This window comes from Crocodylus porosus, unplaced genomic scaffold (assembly GCF_001723895.1).
Source record: "Crocodylus porosus isolate Cpor-Errol unplaced genomic scaffold, CroPor_comp1, whole genome shotgun sequence".
In the NCBI taxonomy this organism is placed as follows: domain Eukaryota; kingdom Metazoa; phylum Chordata; order Crocodylia; family Crocodylidae; genus Crocodylus; species Crocodylus porosus.
In genome coordinates this window covers 141,417,504-141,439,070 of record NW_017728931.1, presented here as the reverse complement: position 1 = coordinate 141,439,070, position 21,567 = coordinate 141,417,504, and the positions used below count along the sequence as shown (strand labels likewise).

Genomic DNA, 21,567 nt, shown 5'->3' with positions numbered 1-21,567 from the left:
ACCGAGCCCTGCGGGACCCCACTGCCCACACCCTTCCAGGTCAAAACCGACCCCTCCACCACGACCCTCTGGGTGCGACCATCTTGGATATAAAAGCAATAACTTTGAACACAATATCCAATCAATTCCAGCATTGCAGGAGCATTGTACGCATTGACTAGCAGAGCCCTATTGATTTTGGTGACCAGTGGAAGGTGGGGAAAGGGGATCAAAGAGTTCTGAACGTTTAGCCAGAGCCCCTGACCCCAAGTTAATACTCCCATTAATTTTTACCAGGTCTGAATGTACATGTCCACACCAAAGGACATGGAAAGGTTGCAATGAGGCATAAAACCCCCACTGTATGCATGATGCACCCAAAAAGGGTGCGACACAGCTGCCCTTAGTAAATACTGGGCATACAACCATAAACATGCCCAAAGCTCTTTCCATGCGCTGTTCTAAGGAAAGTTACGCTGGGCTGCAGGGCACTCCAAGCAGGTCTTCCCTAACATGGGGCTTTGATGGGACAGACATGCCCTAACTGTCTATAGATTAAAAAAAACAAACAAAAAAACCCAGCTGACATGGATACCTTCCAGCATAACATCCAATGCTCCATCTCAGCTCGAAAAGGGTGAAACACCCTAAATGACTTACCTCCCAGACACAGAGAACAGTTACATTTACTTGATATTAAGATTATTTTGAATTTAAGATGACCCCCCCCAACAATTAGATTCTGTACATGGAAAGTTATAGCAAATTTATAATTTTCTGTATCTAGAATCTAATTATTGGTGGGTCATCTTAAATGTGTCTCTGCACTGCTGCAGCTGGAAAACAGCAGCAGGGAGGCAGGCAATGGGAAAAGCAGAAGCAAGGGGGCAGGCGAGGTGGGGGGGAAGAAGAGGCTGGGGTAAATAGTGAAGAAAGAAGGGTTGAGGAGAAGAAAGCGGGGTAGACGCAGGGGAAAGTCAAGGCTGGGAAAAAGCAGAGCTGCTGATGCTGTCCCTGCCCCAGCTGGGCTCCCTGCACAACTGTTTCTCCCAGCTGTGATACCCTATTCTAAGATGAGGCTTTGTTTTCCCCGTGATGAATGAGGGAAAAACCCTTGATTTAGAATTGAGTAAATGTGTTAACTCAACAAAACACAAATCATCTTAGCCATTACTCTATCTGCATCTGTCCCTAAAAGAAAGGGAAAGCAAGAATTGTGGGGGGGAATGGAAAGATGGAAGGAACCTTTGGTGTATACAAACTTGTCTCATATACAAAATGTGGTATCACTGAAATGAGGGGTGGGCAAGTGGACCATGGCAGGGCCAAGTGGGTCAGAAACTGAAGATGCATCTGAAAAGTAGGACCAAAACATAAATTGCCTGCCTACGTTGCACTTGCAGCACCTACAACTATATGTGCTAACTGTGTGACTACAGACCCCAGCAGCCAAGGGGAGAAGGGTGAGGTCTGGAAAGTCCAAACTTGATCCCAGTTCCTGAAAAATCAGGTCAGTCGGCGCTCGGCAATCCTGCCCTGACTCCTCCTTTCAATTTGTTGAACATATTCTCTTGTAAGGTGGGTGGCTCTGGTCCCTGATGTGCTAGAGGATCTTTCTGGGTCAAGTTATCTTCTCTTTGCCTTGGGGTTGTCCAAACAGGGGGATCTTGTTATCCACCATTCTCAGAACATGGACAAAGTAAGTTCACCTTCTTGCCTGTACCTTTTGTGCAGCCAGTGATAACTGTATGCGCTCCAAGATTTCCACATTCTTTATTGGAGCAAGGTAATATCTAATATCTGGGCAAGGTATCCACACAGAAAGCTTATTCACTTTCCTTGGAGAGACCTGCTGTTTTTCTATGACTGATCCATACAGGGGTATGCCTAGGACACTGCTACTTAAAATTCACAGCTTACTGCCGATGGTGTTAGATGTCTCTTTACAATATTTCTCCTATGTACCAGAATGCAATGCAACTTCCCCTCACTAGAAATTTATTTACTACAAAGCTTGTATAAAGTTAGCAGTAGGAAATGTGCTCTAGATTAAAGGGAATTAAATGGCTCTGAATGTTTAGCTGTGGCTCATTGGCTATGATTAAAAATTTCTCTTAGTAGTTTTAAATTACTTTGTTATAGGCTTACCAGAACATAATGGACTAAAATATTTTCTGGATATGTCTATCTGGTGCGAGGAGTGCTGGGCTGAGATGCACCAGGTATACCATGCACGCTAGCTCCCAAACTGAACATAGCGTAACCAGGTTAGTATAGTGCTGCAAACATGCCAGTAAGTTCTGCCTTGCAGAGGGATACCTGAGGGTGTATAAGCCATTGCTATATTTCTGTCACCAAAATCTATAGCAATTTAGACCGCTCCATAATTATTGCACAATTATAGAAGTCTGGCACTAGAGAGATTTGTTAACTGACTGCCCAACATACTCTTGTCACTAATACTCAGTCTCTGTCCCATACGTATGGGATCTCTTTTTTAGTAAATATTATTCCATGGAGCTCTTACTTCTAAACCATTTAATATGGCACCTGCTTGGTGAAACATTCCTTGGAGATCTCAGAAGAGCAGAGACTCCCTATGCCTGACAAAGGCTGCTCGTGCCCGAAAGCTTGTAAATAACTTTTTTCCAACTACTGAGTCTAATAAAAGATCTCACATCTACTCAAAGAAGTTTGCCTGCCAAACGTTGAGACACATTTCCACTGTCGTGGTCTGTTTGTCTTCATATGTGAACTCAAAGTTCTAGGCTGTAAGAAGGCAAGCACACATGATGCTATCTAAAATCAGTGGGAACTGAAGATAATTCACTGCCTCATGAACAAGACAGACAAAAGGTGGGAAAGGGGACAGAGCCACAGAGAGATTAAATTACTTGGATGAGATTGCACAGCAGTTCAGTACCAGGCACTTGCTTGGCTACCCTTGGCCCTCAAGTATGTGGGGATGGGGGGGATGGCTAGACTTTTTTATTGACACTGATGAGCAAACTTATAAGTAATGACTAATGTACATACATTACTGTATATACCAAATATCTAGATGCACAAGAAGGTAAAACACACATGATTAATCTCTTCAATAACTGTAAGACAAAGTGCTTTCTGATTTGCTTAGTGATGATCTGATTGTCACTCAAAGTCATGTTTTAGTGATCCACACTCATTTGATGTCTGTCTTATGTTAAGAAATCTGAGACCAGTTTCTGATGTACTTATGTGCAATGGTATCTTAGCTCATAAGCAGTCCTGATCATTTCAACACGGCTGGTTGGTGCATAAGGGACCAAACCACCTTTCAATAAATGTACAACACACGGCCCATGACTACTGCACTGCCAAGCAACAGAGCTTAGCTCAGCTGGAGGAAAGGGCAGTATGGTCTAGAGCAATGATTTTCAACCAGGGTACTATGGCACCCTGTCATGCTTTGAGATACTTTCAAGTGTGCTCCGAGGTGCCAACTAACGTTAGCACTGATATGTGTACAAACATGAGTTACAGGATAAACCTAGAAATTTCAAAAAGGAATCCACAGTCAAAACAATTTGCCTCGTTGTGGTCTTTCTGAGTTCTTTGCAACCGGAGACTTGCTCTATTATGTTTTTGTAGTCCAAATATGAGTGAAAGGTAAGAACTGGCATTTTCAAGGGAGCGCCACGAGTCTAAAAAGATTGAGAACTGCTAATCTAGTGGACAGGTCAATGACTGGGAATCAGTAGTGGATATTCCTGGCTGTGCTACTAAATTGTTGTATAACCTTGGTCACATAACTTGAACTTTCTGTGGCTGTTTTCTCTCCGAGACTTGGTGTACCTAAGTCAATCAAGCCTGTAAACTCTTCAAGAGGACTTTGTGTCAGTAAGTGGCTATACTCTGTCTCCCACAATGGGACTCCCATCTCATTTAGAAATTCTAGGTGCTGTGAAATCCTATGAAGGTTCATGTCTTGTTCTGCTCAATCTTAACTTTCAGAATCCTCTTTAACTGTTACAGTGAGCAGAGTATAACCCATGCGGAGATACCTACATCAGTCTGCAAAGCACATGCACCAGTTACTCTGGTAGGTATGAACTGCCTTTGCATGTCAGTGCAGTAGTATATACTGACTCCACAATGAGGATAATTTAAATGTCAATGTTGTTAATTATTTCATTTCTTGTTACAAATCTGTACAATTTACCAGGAGTTACAGTTTATTTTGGCACCATGCATAGGTCCCAGCTGGAAGACACCTCGACAAAGGAGGAGCCAAAAATGTTTGTGGAACTAGGTGGCACATCCAATCACAATTTGAACATCTGTAGAAACTACCATCAATGGAAATTTGTTTGCAAAGCTCACAAAGATGGGACTTATCTTCTGATGGGGACAGAAAGAATCTATTAGTACTTGTAAATCATGATCTATGTATTGTTGTCTGTCATGGTAAGCATTATGTACATCAAGAACAAATAGCAAAACTAAATCCAATTGCTTAGGATTCAGCCTGGACAAGTTTCCACATTTTGTAATAGATAACACTTACCTCTATTTCCAAATGAACACAACTTGCAAGTCCCTCTCTGGCAATTGATTCTACAGTCTCTCTTCCTAGGCCATAGTAATAGCCACTATATTTATAGGTTGCAATAAATTTCCCCTGAAAATAAACACAATAATGCATCATGACAATGGCAAGACAGTGATGACAACTGTCCTACATGGTAGCATGGTAAAAATGATCATTCTAGACTTCTTTGGATCCCATTAGTGAAAGGCCCTACCATGCCTAAATCATCAATGATAACGAGGCCACAGAGTGCAAAATTTGCAGCAAAGAGCAGGGGCCCAAGGGTACAGGTTTGTACACTGTTCATGGATAATAAAACATCAGTCCCTGTAAAACAATCTGCTGACAGGTTACAGCTTTTCATTGGTTATTCATTCACATGGGAAAAGAACATAAGATCTAAAGCAAGGGCATCTTCCTTTGATACTGCATCAAACCATAATGCAGCATCGGATGAAACAGAAGATACTAAAGATGAGAGGGGAGACACAAAGCAAACCTGGAAGGAGACTATATAATTGAAAGGGAAATGTCAATATTAAAACTTGGGTAATGAAACTTTGGTACTCCACAGCGTGCGCCCAAAGAGATGTAAATATCTGACACTGAGGAGGAGTTACTAAACACACTCGGTGGCTTAAGAATTTCTGGGCTTTCCTGCTTGCGGGGACAGAAATAATGAACGGCAGCAGGGCGTTTCAAGATAAAACTGCACTGTAGGACCAGAAGCACAATAGAAGCAGTAGCTGAAGGGATTCTGCCCATAGAGGAGAAAGGGACAGAGAAGATGCTTTCTGGGTGAATTTCCTGTCCTGTGGTCCCAGAAGGGCTGTTGAAAAAGATGACGAGCTATTTGAGCCTTCCAGCACCACTGTTCTCCTAACCCACATGGGCTATGTGCATATGCAAATAAGCAACTATTTAATTGTAAGACAGTGTAAGATTCCAGCTGAGCATTTGGCCTGTTGTACTCGGCACTTCTGTAAGTACGATAAGAGACGGTGTAAACAGCCATTTGTATATCTATGTATCAGCTGCGGTTACTGTTCATATGTGTCGGTTACATAGCAGTATATACACATTTTTTTCCCAGAAATTAGGTCCTTAAAAGCTTTTTTTTCTAAAGGGAGGAGCAATGGACTTACTGATGCCACAGGAACAGGCCTACTTAGACACTCCTCCAACGCTTACCATGTTCACCATTTTAACAAATGCTTCCTGAGAAACGAAGTAGAAATCAAGTCTGTTTTCTTCTCCAAAATAGGGCGCCCTCGTGGTATGACAGGGACTGGAAGATATATAGGATAATAATGAAATAACTTGTTTTCAATCATTGAAGCAGCTATACAGTGGGATGGAGAATAAGGAAGAATGCTACAAATCATTTTATTTTAAAGGAGAGAAGAAATATGAGAAATATAAAACGGCGCAAATCATACCCCTAACGCTGCGTATTTGAAAGACTAACCTATAAATACAAAAAAAACTGTATTAATATAACATTATATTTTGGCTATAAATCTAAAAAAGCCAGGACAGCCTAAGCTGACACTGTCACAGCACCCTGAAGTTGGGAAAAGATGGATTTGTTTGTTTGCCTGTGTCAATTCCTGGTGAGCAGGGAGAGGAATTTTAAGTAGGGGAAGACCTGGAGGGGGTTAAGTTGAACAACACATGGAAGGAGTAGGTAAAACAGAGGTTCTCAATTTGGGGGGGCTCAGGGCCCTCCCCAGAAAATGCCAGTTCTTCGCTATCACTTGTTTCTGGAGTACAGAAAATTCTTCTGTTGCAAGGAACTTAGGAAGACCGTAGCAGGTCCACTGGGTTTGCATTTGAAATCTTTGACTTTATGTTGTGAATTGTATGCAGGCGTTTTCACTTCTAATAGCAACATCCTTAAAAGCATCTCCCAGCTCCCCAGGGTGCTGCAGCACCCTGGCTGAGAGCCACTGAGGTAGAACAACCAGGCAGATGCTAAAATGGCAATGCCAAAATGAAATCAGAGCTGGGATTAGTAGTCAGCTGGAGATAAGACAGAAAGAGGAATTATTTCAAATGGTCACTACCACATAAAACAATGTGATGCACCTGACATGGAAACTTTATTCTAGAATAAAATGAACATGAACTTGAATCTGGCTCTTTATTTAAGTTCATGTATGAAGAGATTTTGGTTTAAAGGGTTCAATGATTTTTTACTTATTCTGCTGCAATTAGCCATTGTGCATCTGGTCTCAGCCACTCACAGCAGCGGATCACGCCCTATTATTGGCAGATGCTACCTTGCCTTCTTTTTAATTTACACTGTAGGCAAGTGAAACAAAAATGTCATGCAGATCTCTGGTGTAGACTTACACTGATAACATTTTGTCTCCTTGGCTTTTGATAAACCCAGCAAAAAGTCATTCACACCTAAATTAGACTGAGCCTGGCTGATAATGAGTTTTAATCAGTTTTGTGACATAAAACTGGGCAGACAGCTTGCATGCTGAAGGTTAGGGCCAAACTGAACATTACAGCTCATTGCTACAGTGACATAGCATATCATGTAGACGTGCCCAGTGGCACTCCATGTTTATCCCTTGCAGGCCAGATACATGGCTGTGGGCTGGTCTGTGGGCCAGACTGGGGCCCCATGTTTCCTCCACCCAGTCTGCACACCTGAATCATGCTCCACGCGACCCCCGCTGGGATGAGGACCTGCACTGCCCAGTATTCCCGATCCAGCCTGCAGGGCCACACTATCTGGACCAGGGAGTTCCCCACGGAAAATCTGGCCACTGCTCCCCTGCTGCCAAATGTTCAGATCCATGGGAAGCCCTTTGTTCACTGGGGACTGGATCAGACTCATGGGCCAGTGGTTGAGTACCTCGGTCTAGGGCAAGGGACTGGAAGGCAGGAGTCCTACATTCCATTTCCAAGCTTGACATCCACCTGTTTTATTTGGGTATGGGGTATCACTGAAGACAAACCACATACAAAACTAGGAGCAACAGTCTCAAGTTGCAGCAAGGGAAATTTAGATTGGATATTAGGAAAAAATTCCTCACTAGGTGGGTAATAAATCACTGGAACAAGTTACCAAGAAAGGCAGTGGACTCTCCATCCTTGGAGGTTTTTAAGACAAAACCCTGGCTGCGATGATGTAGCTGGGGCTGGTCCTGCTTGGAGCAGGGGGTTAGACTAGATGTGACCTCCTGAGGTCCCTTCCGACTTTCATTTTCGATGATTCAATACTTGTGGGCCTGAGTCTCAGATATAGTCTGTTGTTTTTATATTGCCAGGGCATGGTAAAGGGATCCTAATGTAAGAGAAAATTCTAATCCTACGTCTACTACTTCACCTGCCAAAAGCAATGCAAATATCACTTGATCTTAATTTGGAATTGCAAATATTTCGTTTAATTCTCTTTTTTGTTCCAAAGGTGTTTCAGTAGATTCTTAACAATATAAAGAGTCTATTCTGATCATTTGAGGGTTTCTAACTGAAAACCATGCAGCACTTACTTGTCTGGTTTCTTTGTAATGTTGTTTATTGAATAAATATATACAGTTCTGGGGGAAAAAAAGCCTTGTCAGACTAATTTATTCTATTTTTTTCCCCTGTATTAAGATATTAGGTATAATGTTGAAGAAGTTCTTTTCTTTTCTTTAAGACAGCTGAGCTGTAAACCACTAAGAAGTCAAGTTTATGATGCAGAGGTTGACAGATCTTTAAATGTAGCAGCATTAGTGGGTGCCACTATTTTATCAGTAAGCTGTGGTAAATGAGAACAGTGTGCTATATAAAACTTTCACTTCAAAGGCTGATTTTTGTAAAGATATTATAAATGCACCCAGCTTTAAAGGTCATTCCTGAGCACTAGCCAGATGGTTTCCAAGTCTAATTTCACTTTATTTTTTGAATCTCTTTTACACGTTACAACCCTTTTTAATTGCAAGGCCATGTTTACATTCAACTTGCCAGGATATCTTGCATGAAATACATTTTTAATGAGTGGAATGTTTGAAATTTAAGAGAGTAAGCTATAATATTGCTTAAATCTCCACTGAATAATTTAAATACAACTTTGCTTTATGGTTGCAATTTTCTGCTCCGTTAAGATTCTGTCTCTTTTTCTCCCTCACACATAATGCTTTTAGGGAATAAAATGTATACATAAAAAAGACATGTTCTTCAAAACCACACAGTGAAAATTCCAACCAGTTTGCAATTGGTTGCAATTGCAAACCTTACAAAATTTTAGCAAAAAAATGGAGTTGGCACATTTGATTTTTCCAGTCATGTAATCTTTGCAGCTTTTCTGTCAAATGTCCATTTGACTTCCTAAATTAGCTCATGAATCTAGTGTTTATATATATATATATATATATTGCAAACTGCGAGCAAGAAGAAATACAAATAGCCTTCTTCAAAGAGCAGGCAGATCCTGATCTACAGTATCAAACAAAAACCTAGTCCAGGGTGCTATGGTACTAGGCTTTTGAAGAATCAACGCCACTTGTCAGTTAATGAATATACCTAATTATTAGCTCTATTCTTAATAGTTATTACACTATTACCCAGGAACCTCCCCCACTAGGATTGGGGCTCCACTTGGACAATCGCTGTATATATAACTAGAAGAGAAAGTCCCTGCCTCAAAGAATCTAAAGAGACAACCCAACCAATGTGTAATGAACAGAGGTAATGGAGGAGAGAGAATGGGGGTAAGAAAGTGTAATACTGACAGCAATGGATGTTACAGGTCACTGCAGCGTATGCTATATAGCACTACCTTTGAAAGTTCGACACTGCTTTTGGTTAAGTGTAGAAAATGCCTATTTACTTTCATGACAGTAGCCTTAAGGGAGAGCACATTACAGTCCCAGCAATGACAGTAGCTTCCTATTCACTTCTGAATGCAAACTGTACAGGCGCCCTAACATTTTTGCAACTGGGCACATTATATAACGCTCAGAAGAAAAGTTTGCACTTCTCTAGCAAGACAGGGGGGCAAAGACTGGATGGGTGGATGGACGCAAGAAACACTAAAGCTACTTTTTTTTTTTTTTTTTTTTTTTACTTTGCGGTTCACCTGGAAAGGATCATGATATTTATGACAGTGTGCTTATTCAAAATAGGGAAGATAAATTAGGACTTCAGGCAATCTAGATCTGGTAAGAGACAGAACACACTGCAACACCCATTTAACTTGCTTTAAAAAAATGCAACAAATTTAGCCTTGCTCCCACTCCATGTTTTCTTAAGTGCCTGGGGTGAATTTACCTGTATCTGAAGAAATTATTGAACTGTCTGCAGATTCTGTGAGTAAGTTCCCGCTTCCCGCAGGCCACAGGCCCAACAAATATCAGCATGGGGTAGGGAGCATCAAGACTAGGCAAAGTGCTGCAAGAAGGGAAAACAAAGTGCTGTTGTACCTCCTGCAATGGACACTTTCACTCATGTTTTATAAGCTCTTTGCATATTTTGTCATCACTGGAATTTAACTCCTCTACCTGTTGCGCTAGTCACGTAATTTATGCCACAAAGCAACAATAGACAAAGAAGCACGTGCAGCTGGGCAAATTTTAAACAATAAATTCAGCACAAAATATTTAATAAGAGAAGTCCTGGCATTTTTCACATGAGGAAGACTGCAATACAGGGTGTATCTGGCTCAGACTGTAACTTAGATTTGCGACCTTTTTCGAAACGCTCTTGCTGCTACAAAGATGCCCAATGATCATATTTTACTGGTCAAAGAAGTGGGCCTTGTATGTGTCTAGGGCTGACCCTGCAAACCTTTATACGCTCCTGCATTTAATCTCATTAACTTCAAAGGTTTGCTGGAACAGGGCAGCAGTTTGTAAAGTGCTTTCTAGTTCAGTCGGATGGAAGTCATTAAAGTGTATGGGCCCAGTCTTGTGCAGTGCTAAGCACCCTCCCCTCCCACCAACGTTGACAGAAGTAGAAAGCATTCAGGACCCTAAGGCGACAGAATCCAAAGTGCTTGCAAAAATACAGCAACCTAACTTCAGACACACGTTTTATATCTTGGCCCAAGTCTATGTTTAGATACTGGAATCAGCAGCTCGGTTTTTCAGAAGCGATAAGCATCCAGCTGCAAACAAAGAGTAAAGGCAATTTGTGGGCGCTCAGCACTTTTGAAAGTCAGAGCACTTATTTAGGTGTCTAAATATGGAATGTAACTTGAGACTCATTTTTTTTAAATCTTCACTATGGTTTTTAAAATTACGCCATTTGAAAACACGTCAAAACCAGCTGAAATAATTTTTAAAATATCCTACTTTTGAAACTAATAAATGGTCTGACCCATTTAAGTTTTATTTTAAAGGGGGAAAATATTACATCTGTGCGCCAAACTTCAGTCTAATGTGATTTAAAACAGCTGAATATAAATCCCTGAAAACAGGGTTTATAATGGAAATGGCAAGAGAAATAGATGACTAAATCCATCTGAAATAATGATAACCTTCCAGCTTAAGCTAAGAAAAAAATTAGATAGTTCAGACTAATGGTTTCCCGCCTGCATTAGCTCACACCAGCAAAACAGCTCAATCCATCTAGGTACTTCTATAATACCGTACTATCTTGGTGGCACTAAAGCATTATTAGATTTTATCTTCTTAACATCCCTGTGAAGAAGGGAAGTACTATCCCTACTTCAGTGGTGAGAAACAGAGGAAAAAGAGCAAATTTAGTGACTTTTCCAAGGTCACAGGGTATTCTGGGGATAAACAGGGAACTGAATCCTGGTCTTTGAGTCCCAGAGTAGCACGCTACATCCCCTTAAACACTAACAGCAGAACAGCAGCAGAATCCCTCAGTAGACTTATAGTGTTTTATGGCATATTGTTTGCCTTTTATTCTGGTTACAAACATATTTATACAACAATTATGAAGAAAATATGAGCAAAATAACCTGGGACATTAAGAATGCCAACATGGTGAAATATGTAAAACCTATTGCTTAACAAAAACCTGCTAAAGTGATATATTCTGTTTAATTAAGCAGCTTCCCTTCCCTTCTTGGTTTCTCCATCTTTTCAGGTTGCCTTTCCTTTGCTGTTTGGAAAAAGACTGGCTCAACACAACATGGCCCCGAGAGATACCGGCAAGAAAAGCAACTACTATCATGAGTCTATTATTAAAAAGGGCCTGTAAGGAAGATATGAATTGTATGAAAAATGTTTAATAACGGGTGATTCAGGATTTATCTACACACAGTAGAAGCACCCTCATTAGCTACCTGAGGCCCTGTTCCTTGTGAATAATAACACCAACCCAGCTTTTGAAGATATAAAATTCCTATCTTTAAGATGGCTCTTAATTTATATTTCTTATAAATACATAAGGCCCTGATATGGATTTCCGAGTTGGACTTCATTCTTCAACCTGTTCTTTTCCAGAATAATATCATATCCTATACTGATATAATACGGTATTAGTGGATATGATCACACACAGAACTCTAGGCTCTTTAAACAAAGTTCCTGGATTTTTTTTTTTGGTATATCAGATGGACAAGGAGCACATTTTACAATATCCTATTTAACTGCATCATCACTTACTGTGTTTCAAATGACCCTATGTCATCATGTAATTTTTTCCAACAATATTGCAAGGAGTATCTTGTAAGGTGAGGAACCCTTGAGTTCATTTGTTGTGCATAGGCCAACATAAATTATCTCTGGTATACAGAGTACTACGCAGCTGTCTCAGTTTCATAGATTTTAAGTCCAGGAGGGATGATTGTGATTATCTAGTCTGTCCTTGTGCATAACATAGGTCCAGGACTTCCTGAAATAAATCCTGCTTTGAGTCAGATAACTGTGACTGAGCTAGATAAAATCTTGGGGAAAAAAAATCTCCAATTGTGATTTTAAAATTTCCACTGGTAGAGTACCCTTCTATCCTAATAAAGGTGTTCCAAGGGTCAATTACTCTCACAAAAAATAAAATAAAATAAAAATAAAATAAAATACAATTGCCTTTTCTCTAGTCTGAATATGCCTAGTTTTCAACCATGGGTCATGCTATACATTTTTCTAGTAGACTAAAGAGCTACCTGTTATCAAATTCCTGGTCCTCATATAGGTTTTTATGGGCTGTGATTAAATCACGCTTTTCACCTGCGTTTAAGGTTGCGGAAGGAATCACATATTGTTTAAGCAATAGCAGGTTATCATGTGATTAAAGACAGCATCATAAAACATATGCAGAAAGGGCATTGCACAAATAATGGCAATATTGACATTTCCTGATCATTAAGTGTGTAACTTTTCAACTTTATGGCTCTCTCTAATTTTGTTTGAATGGAATTATTATTAATAATTGAAAAATAAAAAATGGCTTGTGTATGATCTAGGGATATTAATGCAAATGAGCTATAAAAATGACTCTAAATAAGCATTTTCTAATTTAGAAATTTAGAGGGAAAAAGCATCATTAGGAACGTTTCATTAATGAGCATGGTGCATGCTCTTCCAGCTGCATACTGGCAAACACTCAAAGCTTCATTAACATTACAAGTCACTACCTTAAGTGCCAATCCATATGCTTACCTGTTTGTTTATAGAGGACCTCTGAAAGCATACAGAATGTTACTGAAAAGCACACGTTTAGCAATAAAATATACGTAACTATAAACCAATATCTGAACTACATCTATGTCTGGTTTAGAAGGAATTCATAGCATGGATCTTCTGCAAAGTCGTCATGTGCTTGAAGAGATCCCAATCCTGCAAAATAATAATTGATTTTACAGGCTAATGGGCACCTGTGCGGGAATGAGCAATGTAAGGGGGGTGTTTAGCATTTTTCAGGATCAGTCCCAGGGGACAATGAAGAATCTTAAACAAACACACAGATTTCTGAATTACTAACCATAGGCCTAAAAGTAGGGTGCTTGGCTATGTATTTAGATGCCCAAATGGATGAGTAGATGCCTAAAATAGACTTTGGGATACAGAAGTGAGCATGGAAATGTTGCCAACAATAATAAAAATGTGTATTTATATCATCTTTAATTGACTGTTGCAAAGCACTCTGCAAACATTTATGAAATAGGAACTGCAATGCCTGCATGAGGTAGACAAGTCCCGTCATTCCTGTCTTATAGCCAAGAAACAAAGCAGAGAGAAGATGCACAACAAAACAATGCCAGGCCTGGAAACAGCACCTAGAACTCACTCTCGTCTCTGTGCTTTCATCTGTGGTCAACACCTTCCCCTCTCAAAATGCAGAATTGGCTGGGCTTCAGTGTAAATTTGAAAGTTTGGCTCCAAACATGTAAATTGTACTCCAAGTTACAGAGTAAAGCCATTTTGCTCACAATGGGATGTCAACAGTGTGAAGGGAAGGAGTAAATAGAGTAGGAAGAAGTTACGCTGCAGAGTTTGCTTCACCCTCTAGAGATTTTTAAATTGCCTGTGGGTATTGATAGAATTTTTGCATCTTTCATTTCTGGTGCGAATGGCCATCTGCTTCAGCAGATTGTTTAAAAGAAATGGAGCTTTGGGCAATCTGTCTCAGAGTGTAGAGGTGAGCAACTAACTTCATTTCATAATCAACTCAACCAAACAAGATTTGCCTAATTTCCAGACTGATAATAGCAAACTACAGAATGGCTACTCTTCATTAGACGGATTTAAAGGTGTGAAAGCGATAGAGAGCCCTCCCCTGGATGAGGACAATTCATTCTGCTTTACTCGACTGCCACCTAAAGGACTGGACATAAACTGGAGGTAAGGTTACCTGTCAAAGATCCTCTGTGGCTGCATCAGGCTGTACATTACGTGGGTCATGTGATCTTTTGCACCAACCACTTCTGGAGGAGGGTCATACTTATTAACCGCAGCGACCTGTTAGGAGAATAAGGAGGCAACAGAAGAAGAACAGCCATGTCATTGCTCTTACTGGTAATACACTGCACAGAGTACTGTGAATAATGAGGACTTCCTTCTTTTCTTGTGCTCATCCTTGTATCTGGCTTGTTCATAATCAGGGGTGCGAATGTATATATCTTTTGGGGAGGTTTAAATACAGTTCAATAGATGGATGGAAAACATTTCACGCTATCTCATCATCTTTCCATAATTTATTCTAGCTTTTCCTGGAAGGAGGGCAGAGGCTAAGGGAAGCAAATCATCTTATAAAGCGCACAGTGACTTTGTTTATGATTTAGTTTTCCTTTTGTGTGTGTGTGTGTCTTTTCTTAGTTGTAGTGAAGGACAGCAAATTGAAAGACAGAGTCCTTCATTTATTGCCCAGAAAGGGAATGACGGGGCAGTTGCAGTGTAAGTTTGTTACAAAGCCACCCTTAAAAGGACTTCAGTCCTCATCTTGGAAAGAGAAGGGAGTATAAACACATCCCATTCTAGCCAATTTTGCTGAAAGGTCTAGCTGGTGCTGATAAATGGCGGATTTTTTTTTTTAATGTAATCAGCTTATTTGGAAATGGACTAGGAACCACTAAGTCATTTTGTATAGGCCACAATGATCAGATAGCAGCATAAGCTGGTGACTTAGGCTCTGGCTATATTTGCTGAGAAGTCATGGCTGATAACAGCTCTGATATGTTTTACAAGTCTAGAGTGAATGAGCTGAAATCATGGTAAGGGCCACATTAAAAAGAATTTTCTATTCAAGGCTTCAACTTTGGTAGCAATTTACTGTCCTAATGGTTCTAACACGGTTGTGGCCCAAGCACTGTGTATAGCTCAGGTATCAGTACAGAGGTGAAAGGTTCTTTGTAACACCTGCTTATCAACCTGTCCCTCCAGTTATTTCTTACTAAAAGCTCTTTTAAAATCTGATTCCCGCTAATGGAAGTGGTGCACAGAATTACAAGGGATGTTACAGCTTTCAGTAGTGTTGCACTGTTGTCACAGCTGTGATGGACAACGGGAAAAAAAAACAAGGAACGTGATTTGTTTCATGAAATCTTTTACTGGACCAAGTTTATGGTTGGGAGAAATATTAGACAAGCAGACCTGAAGAAGGGCATTTGGTGCCTGAAAACTTGTCTAACATCTCTACCAACCATAAAGTTAGTCCAGTAAAAAAAAAATCATGAAACAAATCTTGCCTGTAGCTTTCAGACAGTTTACTTAGCAGTATAAGCCATCTTAAGAAAATGCTTCTTAGTAATAATGCACTGATTACAGCTTCAAAGCACTTGGCCAATATTAACTAATGAATCTAAACTAGTAACTAGGGACTATTGTGATTGCTAAAATCTACTCAGTCATTTCTTTATTAAGAAACATATACTTTATGGGAGATTTTCACACTGATATGCCATAAATTGCTTTTCACTATACAGCAGATATACAGTTACATGTCAGGAGCCTAAAAGCAAACTCTCTGAATTGACACTTACCAGCTGGCATGTGGGTAATTTTCCTCCCCACATAAAGCAATTCTTTATTTGCATATAAACATTACTGAAAATAACTGGCATTTTAACTCTCTTCTAGCCGGCAGCAGGATTATTTAGCAACACTCCCAAACTAAAGTGATTGTGTACCTTTTCTTCCACTGTAATCTTCTTGTTATCCAGCTCTGTTAAACGGAGCAACATGAAAATCACCAAGAGCCAATATTCTGTTTGTTCCTGATAGAAATATGAGAAATGATGCACTGTTCTCTTTTTACATCTGCAAACATTTAAGCTGCGCTGCAAAATATTTAACTTCCATTCGATTACAAAAACATCACATGTATTTTATCTTAATATATTGTAGCCTATAATGCCATTTACCCTGAAGGATCTCAATATGCTCTATAAACCGATCATTGAAATGCAGCCATCTCTAACGTGAAATCTGGCAGCTGATCAACAGCTTGCAGCAACACTGTACAATAGTTTGGGACAGGAATTAAAGAATGATATCATTTCTAACTCCACCTGCAGAGAGAATTAATGAGGACAGAAAGTAGTCTCCTATATGGGAATTACATAATAAACCACACTAATACCCCTAATCTTGCAAAAAGTGTTGTTAAAAAAGTTACAGTATAAAATAATCATTACTGATGCTTTTAAGTGGCTAAAAAAAGCAGAGACATAATAATAAAAGAATAATTAGCAATCAAACAGGGAGCTGACATCTTGACAACCTGATGAAGCGTACTTGTACTGTTTCTAAAAAAAAAAAGCCAAGTCCTGTGGTAAGCTACTGAAATTTCGAGAAGGTCAAAGATGTCTTAAGATAATTGTTGTTTATTTTTTTAAAGTAATTGAAAAAACGGTAAAATAGCTAGGAAAAGATCACACGCATGTGATCTTTAAGCAAGATCAAATTCTGCTCTGAGGAGGCTGGCTGTCTCGTCAAGCAAAGGTTGCTGTGAGCTATAGGGTAGGCATATTACAGGTATTTTCCCCTATTAATTGCATTGTACACAATAACAGACTGTTCTTAAGGAAGCCACAATAAAACACTGACATAGTTATCTTGAACCAAGAGAGAGAAATGAAATCCTGACCATTTCTTCCCAACACTGCAAATCACTGTCAAGTTCAAAAGGGATCTGAAAAATCATCAAACTTTAAATGATATTACTTTTAATCTTTGGTACAGTTCAGGACAGATTGTACACAGTCAAAACATATGATTTTACTCCCCTTTAGATGCTGATGTCATTGATCAATGGGACATTTATTGGGGATATTGCAGGGATCTTGAATAAAGAATGAGTCCATCAGAAAGAAAAAAATCAGTTTCTAGGGCAGTGGCTTTCTATCTGGTTATACTCAAGGCACTGCTCAAAAAATGCCAAGTCTTCGCTTTTACTCTTTATTTGATGACACAAAAAATAACAAAGCAATTCTTCTGTTGCAAAAAACTAAGAAAGCCTACAACCGGTCAACCTGTTTTTGACCCTATGCACTCCTACGTGAAATCTCTGGGGTTATCTTGTGAATTGTATGTAGGTATTTGCACACATAACAATGCTAATATTGTGCATCACCATTAAAAGGATCTCATGGCACTCCAAAGCGCTGTGGCACCCTGGCTGACAATCACTTTTCTAAGGGGAGGCAGTTTTAAAGGTGGCTGTTGCTAAGAGGTAGAATCAGCTTCCAGTGCAGTTAACAGGAGCCTTTCCCCTGACTTCGGTGAGAAAATTTTTTTTTCAGAGCTTTTATTTCAGGAGAGCATGTATAATATGTATTCTTTCTATGCGTTGCTTTAACATCTGGACAAAAACTAAACTAATCATTGCAAATACATTTTTGGCTCCTTGTAGCCTCTCTTACCTGCACTGGGTTGTTTAACAGATTTAAGCCTCTAAGGAGAGGTAGGTCTTCAATATATTCAAGCTCACCCAGATCAGCAATCTAGTTATACAGAGATATACAGCATAAGTATAATAGCTATAATAGTGCATATAATAAGTACAATAGCTATGAGCAGAAAGCATTTAAGTGCTAAACCTTAAAACATGGGTACAACCCTGCCTCTCCCCCCACCTCCCCCAATATACTTTCAAAATGTGTACACATACCCACCACATGTAATATCATACTTCCAGTAATGCAAACTGGGTAATTTCCATTGCAGATAGGGAACGTGCCTTACTAAGTGCATGGTTATTTTAAAAGACACAACTCTCTCCAATGCTTTACTTTGCTCAGTGCATCCAATTTTCACAGGCTGATGTGCAAAAGCCAGGCAACAGCTGTCTGAGAAACTGTGGGTTTTCACAGTAGTGGCCTTAGGGGAGGGCAAACCGGGCGACTGGCTGGGGCCCCCAAAATTTTGCAACTTTTTTTTGGTGGTGGGGGGAAGTTTTTGCAAGGAAGTGGCTCTATTTGCATTTTAACACTTGACTATTTATCTAATTGCCTCAAAGAATATTAAAAAGATCCATGATACAACTGTGGTGGGTTATAGATCATCCAAATTAAGCCTTTAAGGGGCCCCAAATGACTCTCTTGCCCAGGGCTCCAACAGCCATAAGGTCACCGCTGGTTTGTTGTCACCTTTTGCATTTTTAGAGTTACAAACAAAATGTTCCCTTTTTCTAAGAAACAGGTTTCTTTTCATTAAGTGTCCAAAGCAAAGTCTTAGTAGAGACTCCCAAACCTGCATGCCCAGCTACAGGACTGGGCAATTCAAACGAGATTTGTCATCTCTAGCCTTCCCACTACCTCTTCAGAAGAACAAAGCAAAAAAAAAAAAAAATACAGAGTAAAAAATACAGAGTGGCTCTGAATAGCTTCACTGCCAGTGGAGGGTATGGATCCTAGAAAGAAAGATGTCCAGTTTTGAAGATTATTCCGTATACATTTTTGTAGACAAGCTCTTTGTGACAAAACTTCTGAAAATCTAGATTTTAAGCAAATCAGCATGAGGGTCATTTAATCTAAACTCCTTAAACATTCTGTGCTGTTGAAAAAAATATATTTGCCTGTTTAGAAAGCGCGAGTACTGAAAGAATTAAATGATTTTGTAAAGTCTTGAATCGACACATTTAGCTTCTCTCCTAATACAGAAGTCAAAAACCACATATCATGTGGTTTCAGACCTTTTAAGCTGTTACTGAGGCCAAGGTTTTAAGAAATTGAATTCTGGGGAACAAGGGCTTTCTTTAAAATAATCAATAAAAGCTAGATATGTGCTGTATCTTTGTTCATGGGATTTACTGCTGAAATGATATGTTGGTGTTGGACCAGTATTCATCCAACTGTCATCAATCTCCTTATAATAAGATCTCTTGTCCCATATGACATCATCGTAATTTCTACAGCACTAGAAGTGCCCAAAATGATACCATCTTAAAAGCTTCTTGATCTTCCACAAGAAAAAAAAGTATCTATGCGAGTTCACCTGGAAATACAAAGATAAGCTTTCATTTCTGCAGCAATCAAGGCTGCTTGTGCTACAGACACACTTGCTTTACCATCTAGGTTGCTGTAGTAACATCACTGTGTTTTGATGGTAGCTACATTAAAAAAACAATCCTATTTCATATTGTAATGGGGGTCTACCGGGGCCAATCTCTGCGAGGCCCGCCCACCTGTTCTTGGGCTAACCGCCTACCTTCTTGCCTGCCATGCCTTGGTCTTAACTGATTAATTAATAGATGTAATTAGGCAGGAGGCTACATATTTTCTGCTTTGCTGCTAGGGGGCGCTATCTGCGGCTCCATTCCTCCCCTACACTGCAGCCCAAGCCTCACTGATGACATCACAATGTTTTCAAATGCGCCAGTCCCTCACAATGCAGCCCAGAATCCTACTGTAGGACCCCACCTGGGTTCCTCCCTTCAGGCAGGCTCTGCCGCTGTCATACTAGGCTATTTATCACCCTGCCATCAGTTCCCCTTCAGGTGTGGTCCCCTCACTGGGACCTTCGGCTCACACTAGCCCTGGCCCACCTCTGGGCCAGTTGGGACCCCAGACCTCTGGCTCTTGGGCATCCCTCTCGGTGGGCCTCCTTGCCCTCCTGACCCTCCTGGTCCTGGCCCCTGCCTGGGCCAGTCAGGGGAAGCCCTGATGTATGACCCATACTCTTATCCTGGGGTCCCCCTCTCTGGGTCCTCCTTTACAGACGTGGGGAGCTGGGGTACCTCACACCATGACGGGTGCCTTAGGGTCTCGCAGGGGACTCTCACTCCCTGCCCTTGGCAGCAGGTTGTGGTGCTACAACCGGTGTTATCTTTGACCCATACTCTGCCTCCCAACAATGGAGGACTTACTGGGGTCAGGGCTCAGCTCTCGCTCTCTCTGTCTGAGCCTCCTCTCCCTTCACAGGGCTCCACGTCGCCCTCTCTCGCTGTGGTTCCACAGCACTGGCCCCCTCTCAACTGGGGCTCAGATGTTATAGTTGACCCAAACTCTGCCTCCCAGTATTGGAGGACTTACTGGGGTCAGGACTCAGCTCTCTTGCCCTATGGATGAGCCCCCCCTCTCCCTTCACAGGGCTCCACATCGCCCTCTCTCTGGGGCTTCTGATCACTGCCCCCTTTTGATGTGGTTCCACAGCATAATGCCCCCTTTATTCGGGGTCTCAGGGTTTCCCTCCACAGGTGGGCTCAGGTGGCTGTAGCCATAGCCGTGCCTGGCCCCAACTCTCCTCCTCAGGGTCTCAAACCACCACAACCACCTCCGGTGTACCGTGACCCACCCTAAGGTGAGGGCTAGGGGTTAAGGCGCCCTGACCCACCTTTCACCGGGGTGATCACTGGCCTGGCATTTCCTGGGAGCTCTCGCACCACTGGGAGACCCACCAGGCCACCCACTCTCAGCAAGGTGTAGTTTCTGGTCGCACCCAGGACCAGGAGCTTCCTACCATCCCCTACAGCTCCTCCCTTACCTCCGGATGAAACTCAGCAACCCTCAGGCCAAGCAATGTTGTCGCCTCCTCCTCCAGCAGCCAAACTGCCTTGTTTATACAGGCAGCCCTGAGCCTAAAATGGCTGCCCTCCTTAGGCACCTGGCGGCTGCCAGGTCCAGGGCCTTAAAGTGGCAGGCACACATATAATAGGATGGTGATCTCTTTTATGCTGGAATACTGAGCTTCTGCTAAAAGTTCAATAATTAGTGTTCCTTTTGCATTAATGTTTTTTGCAGAACAAGTCCTCTGGTGCTATGGATGTGGAATTCTAGCGGAGTAGCACTTAAAGGAAAAATGTTCCAATATTGCTGAGATCATAATAAAGGCTCTGCTGTGTGATTATAGAGCAAAACTAATGAGAGACATCTCTTTGAGAGAGACATGCACTCTTCATTTAATGAAGACAAAGTTCTGCTATTACTCTGAGTTTTTGATGAATAGCAAAATTGAGTACATCATCTCAGAATGAGGATCTCTCCGGAGAGAAGAGTATTATTTTATCCACTAAATGCATGCAGTTCACAATGTGGTAACACAAAATTCCCTGCAACTGTCCCACCAGCATGTTCTACCTGACTCTGGGTTGAGAGGAGAGATTGGTCTGTAGGATAGCATAAAAAATCCTCCACTTGCCAACAATTTCTTTATACCAGCAGCAGGGAGTGAAAC

At 41.0% G+C, this 21,567-nt stretch overlaps 1 protein-coding gene across 4 annotated transcripts in view; it reads right to left on the bottom strand.

The window, feature by feature from the left end:
* The window catches only part of LRGUK (leucine rich repeats and guanylate kinase domain containing), a 68,921-nt gene that overhangs the window by 27,808 nt on the left and 19,546 nt on the right, over positions 1-21,567 (bottom strand). For 3 of the 4 annotated variants that reach the window (XM_019543776.1, XM_019543778.1, XM_019543779.1), the window contains 6 exons: positions 17,817-17,897; positions 16,083-16,232; positions 14,309-14,415; positions 9,818-9,937; positions 5,741-5,837; positions 4,526-4,639 (listed from right to left, as the gene is read on the bottom strand). In XM_019543776.1, the coding sequence (XP_019399321.1) occupies positions 4,526-4,639; positions 5,741-5,837; positions 9,818-9,937; positions 14,309-14,415; positions 16,083-16,232; positions 17,817-17,897 (669 nt within the window). The remainder of the gene's footprint in view (positions 1-4,525; positions 4,640-5,740; positions 5,838-9,817; positions 9,938-14,308; positions 14,416-16,082; positions 16,233-17,816; positions 17,898-21,567) is intronic. The other variant, XM_019543777.1, reaches the window with a different exon arrangement.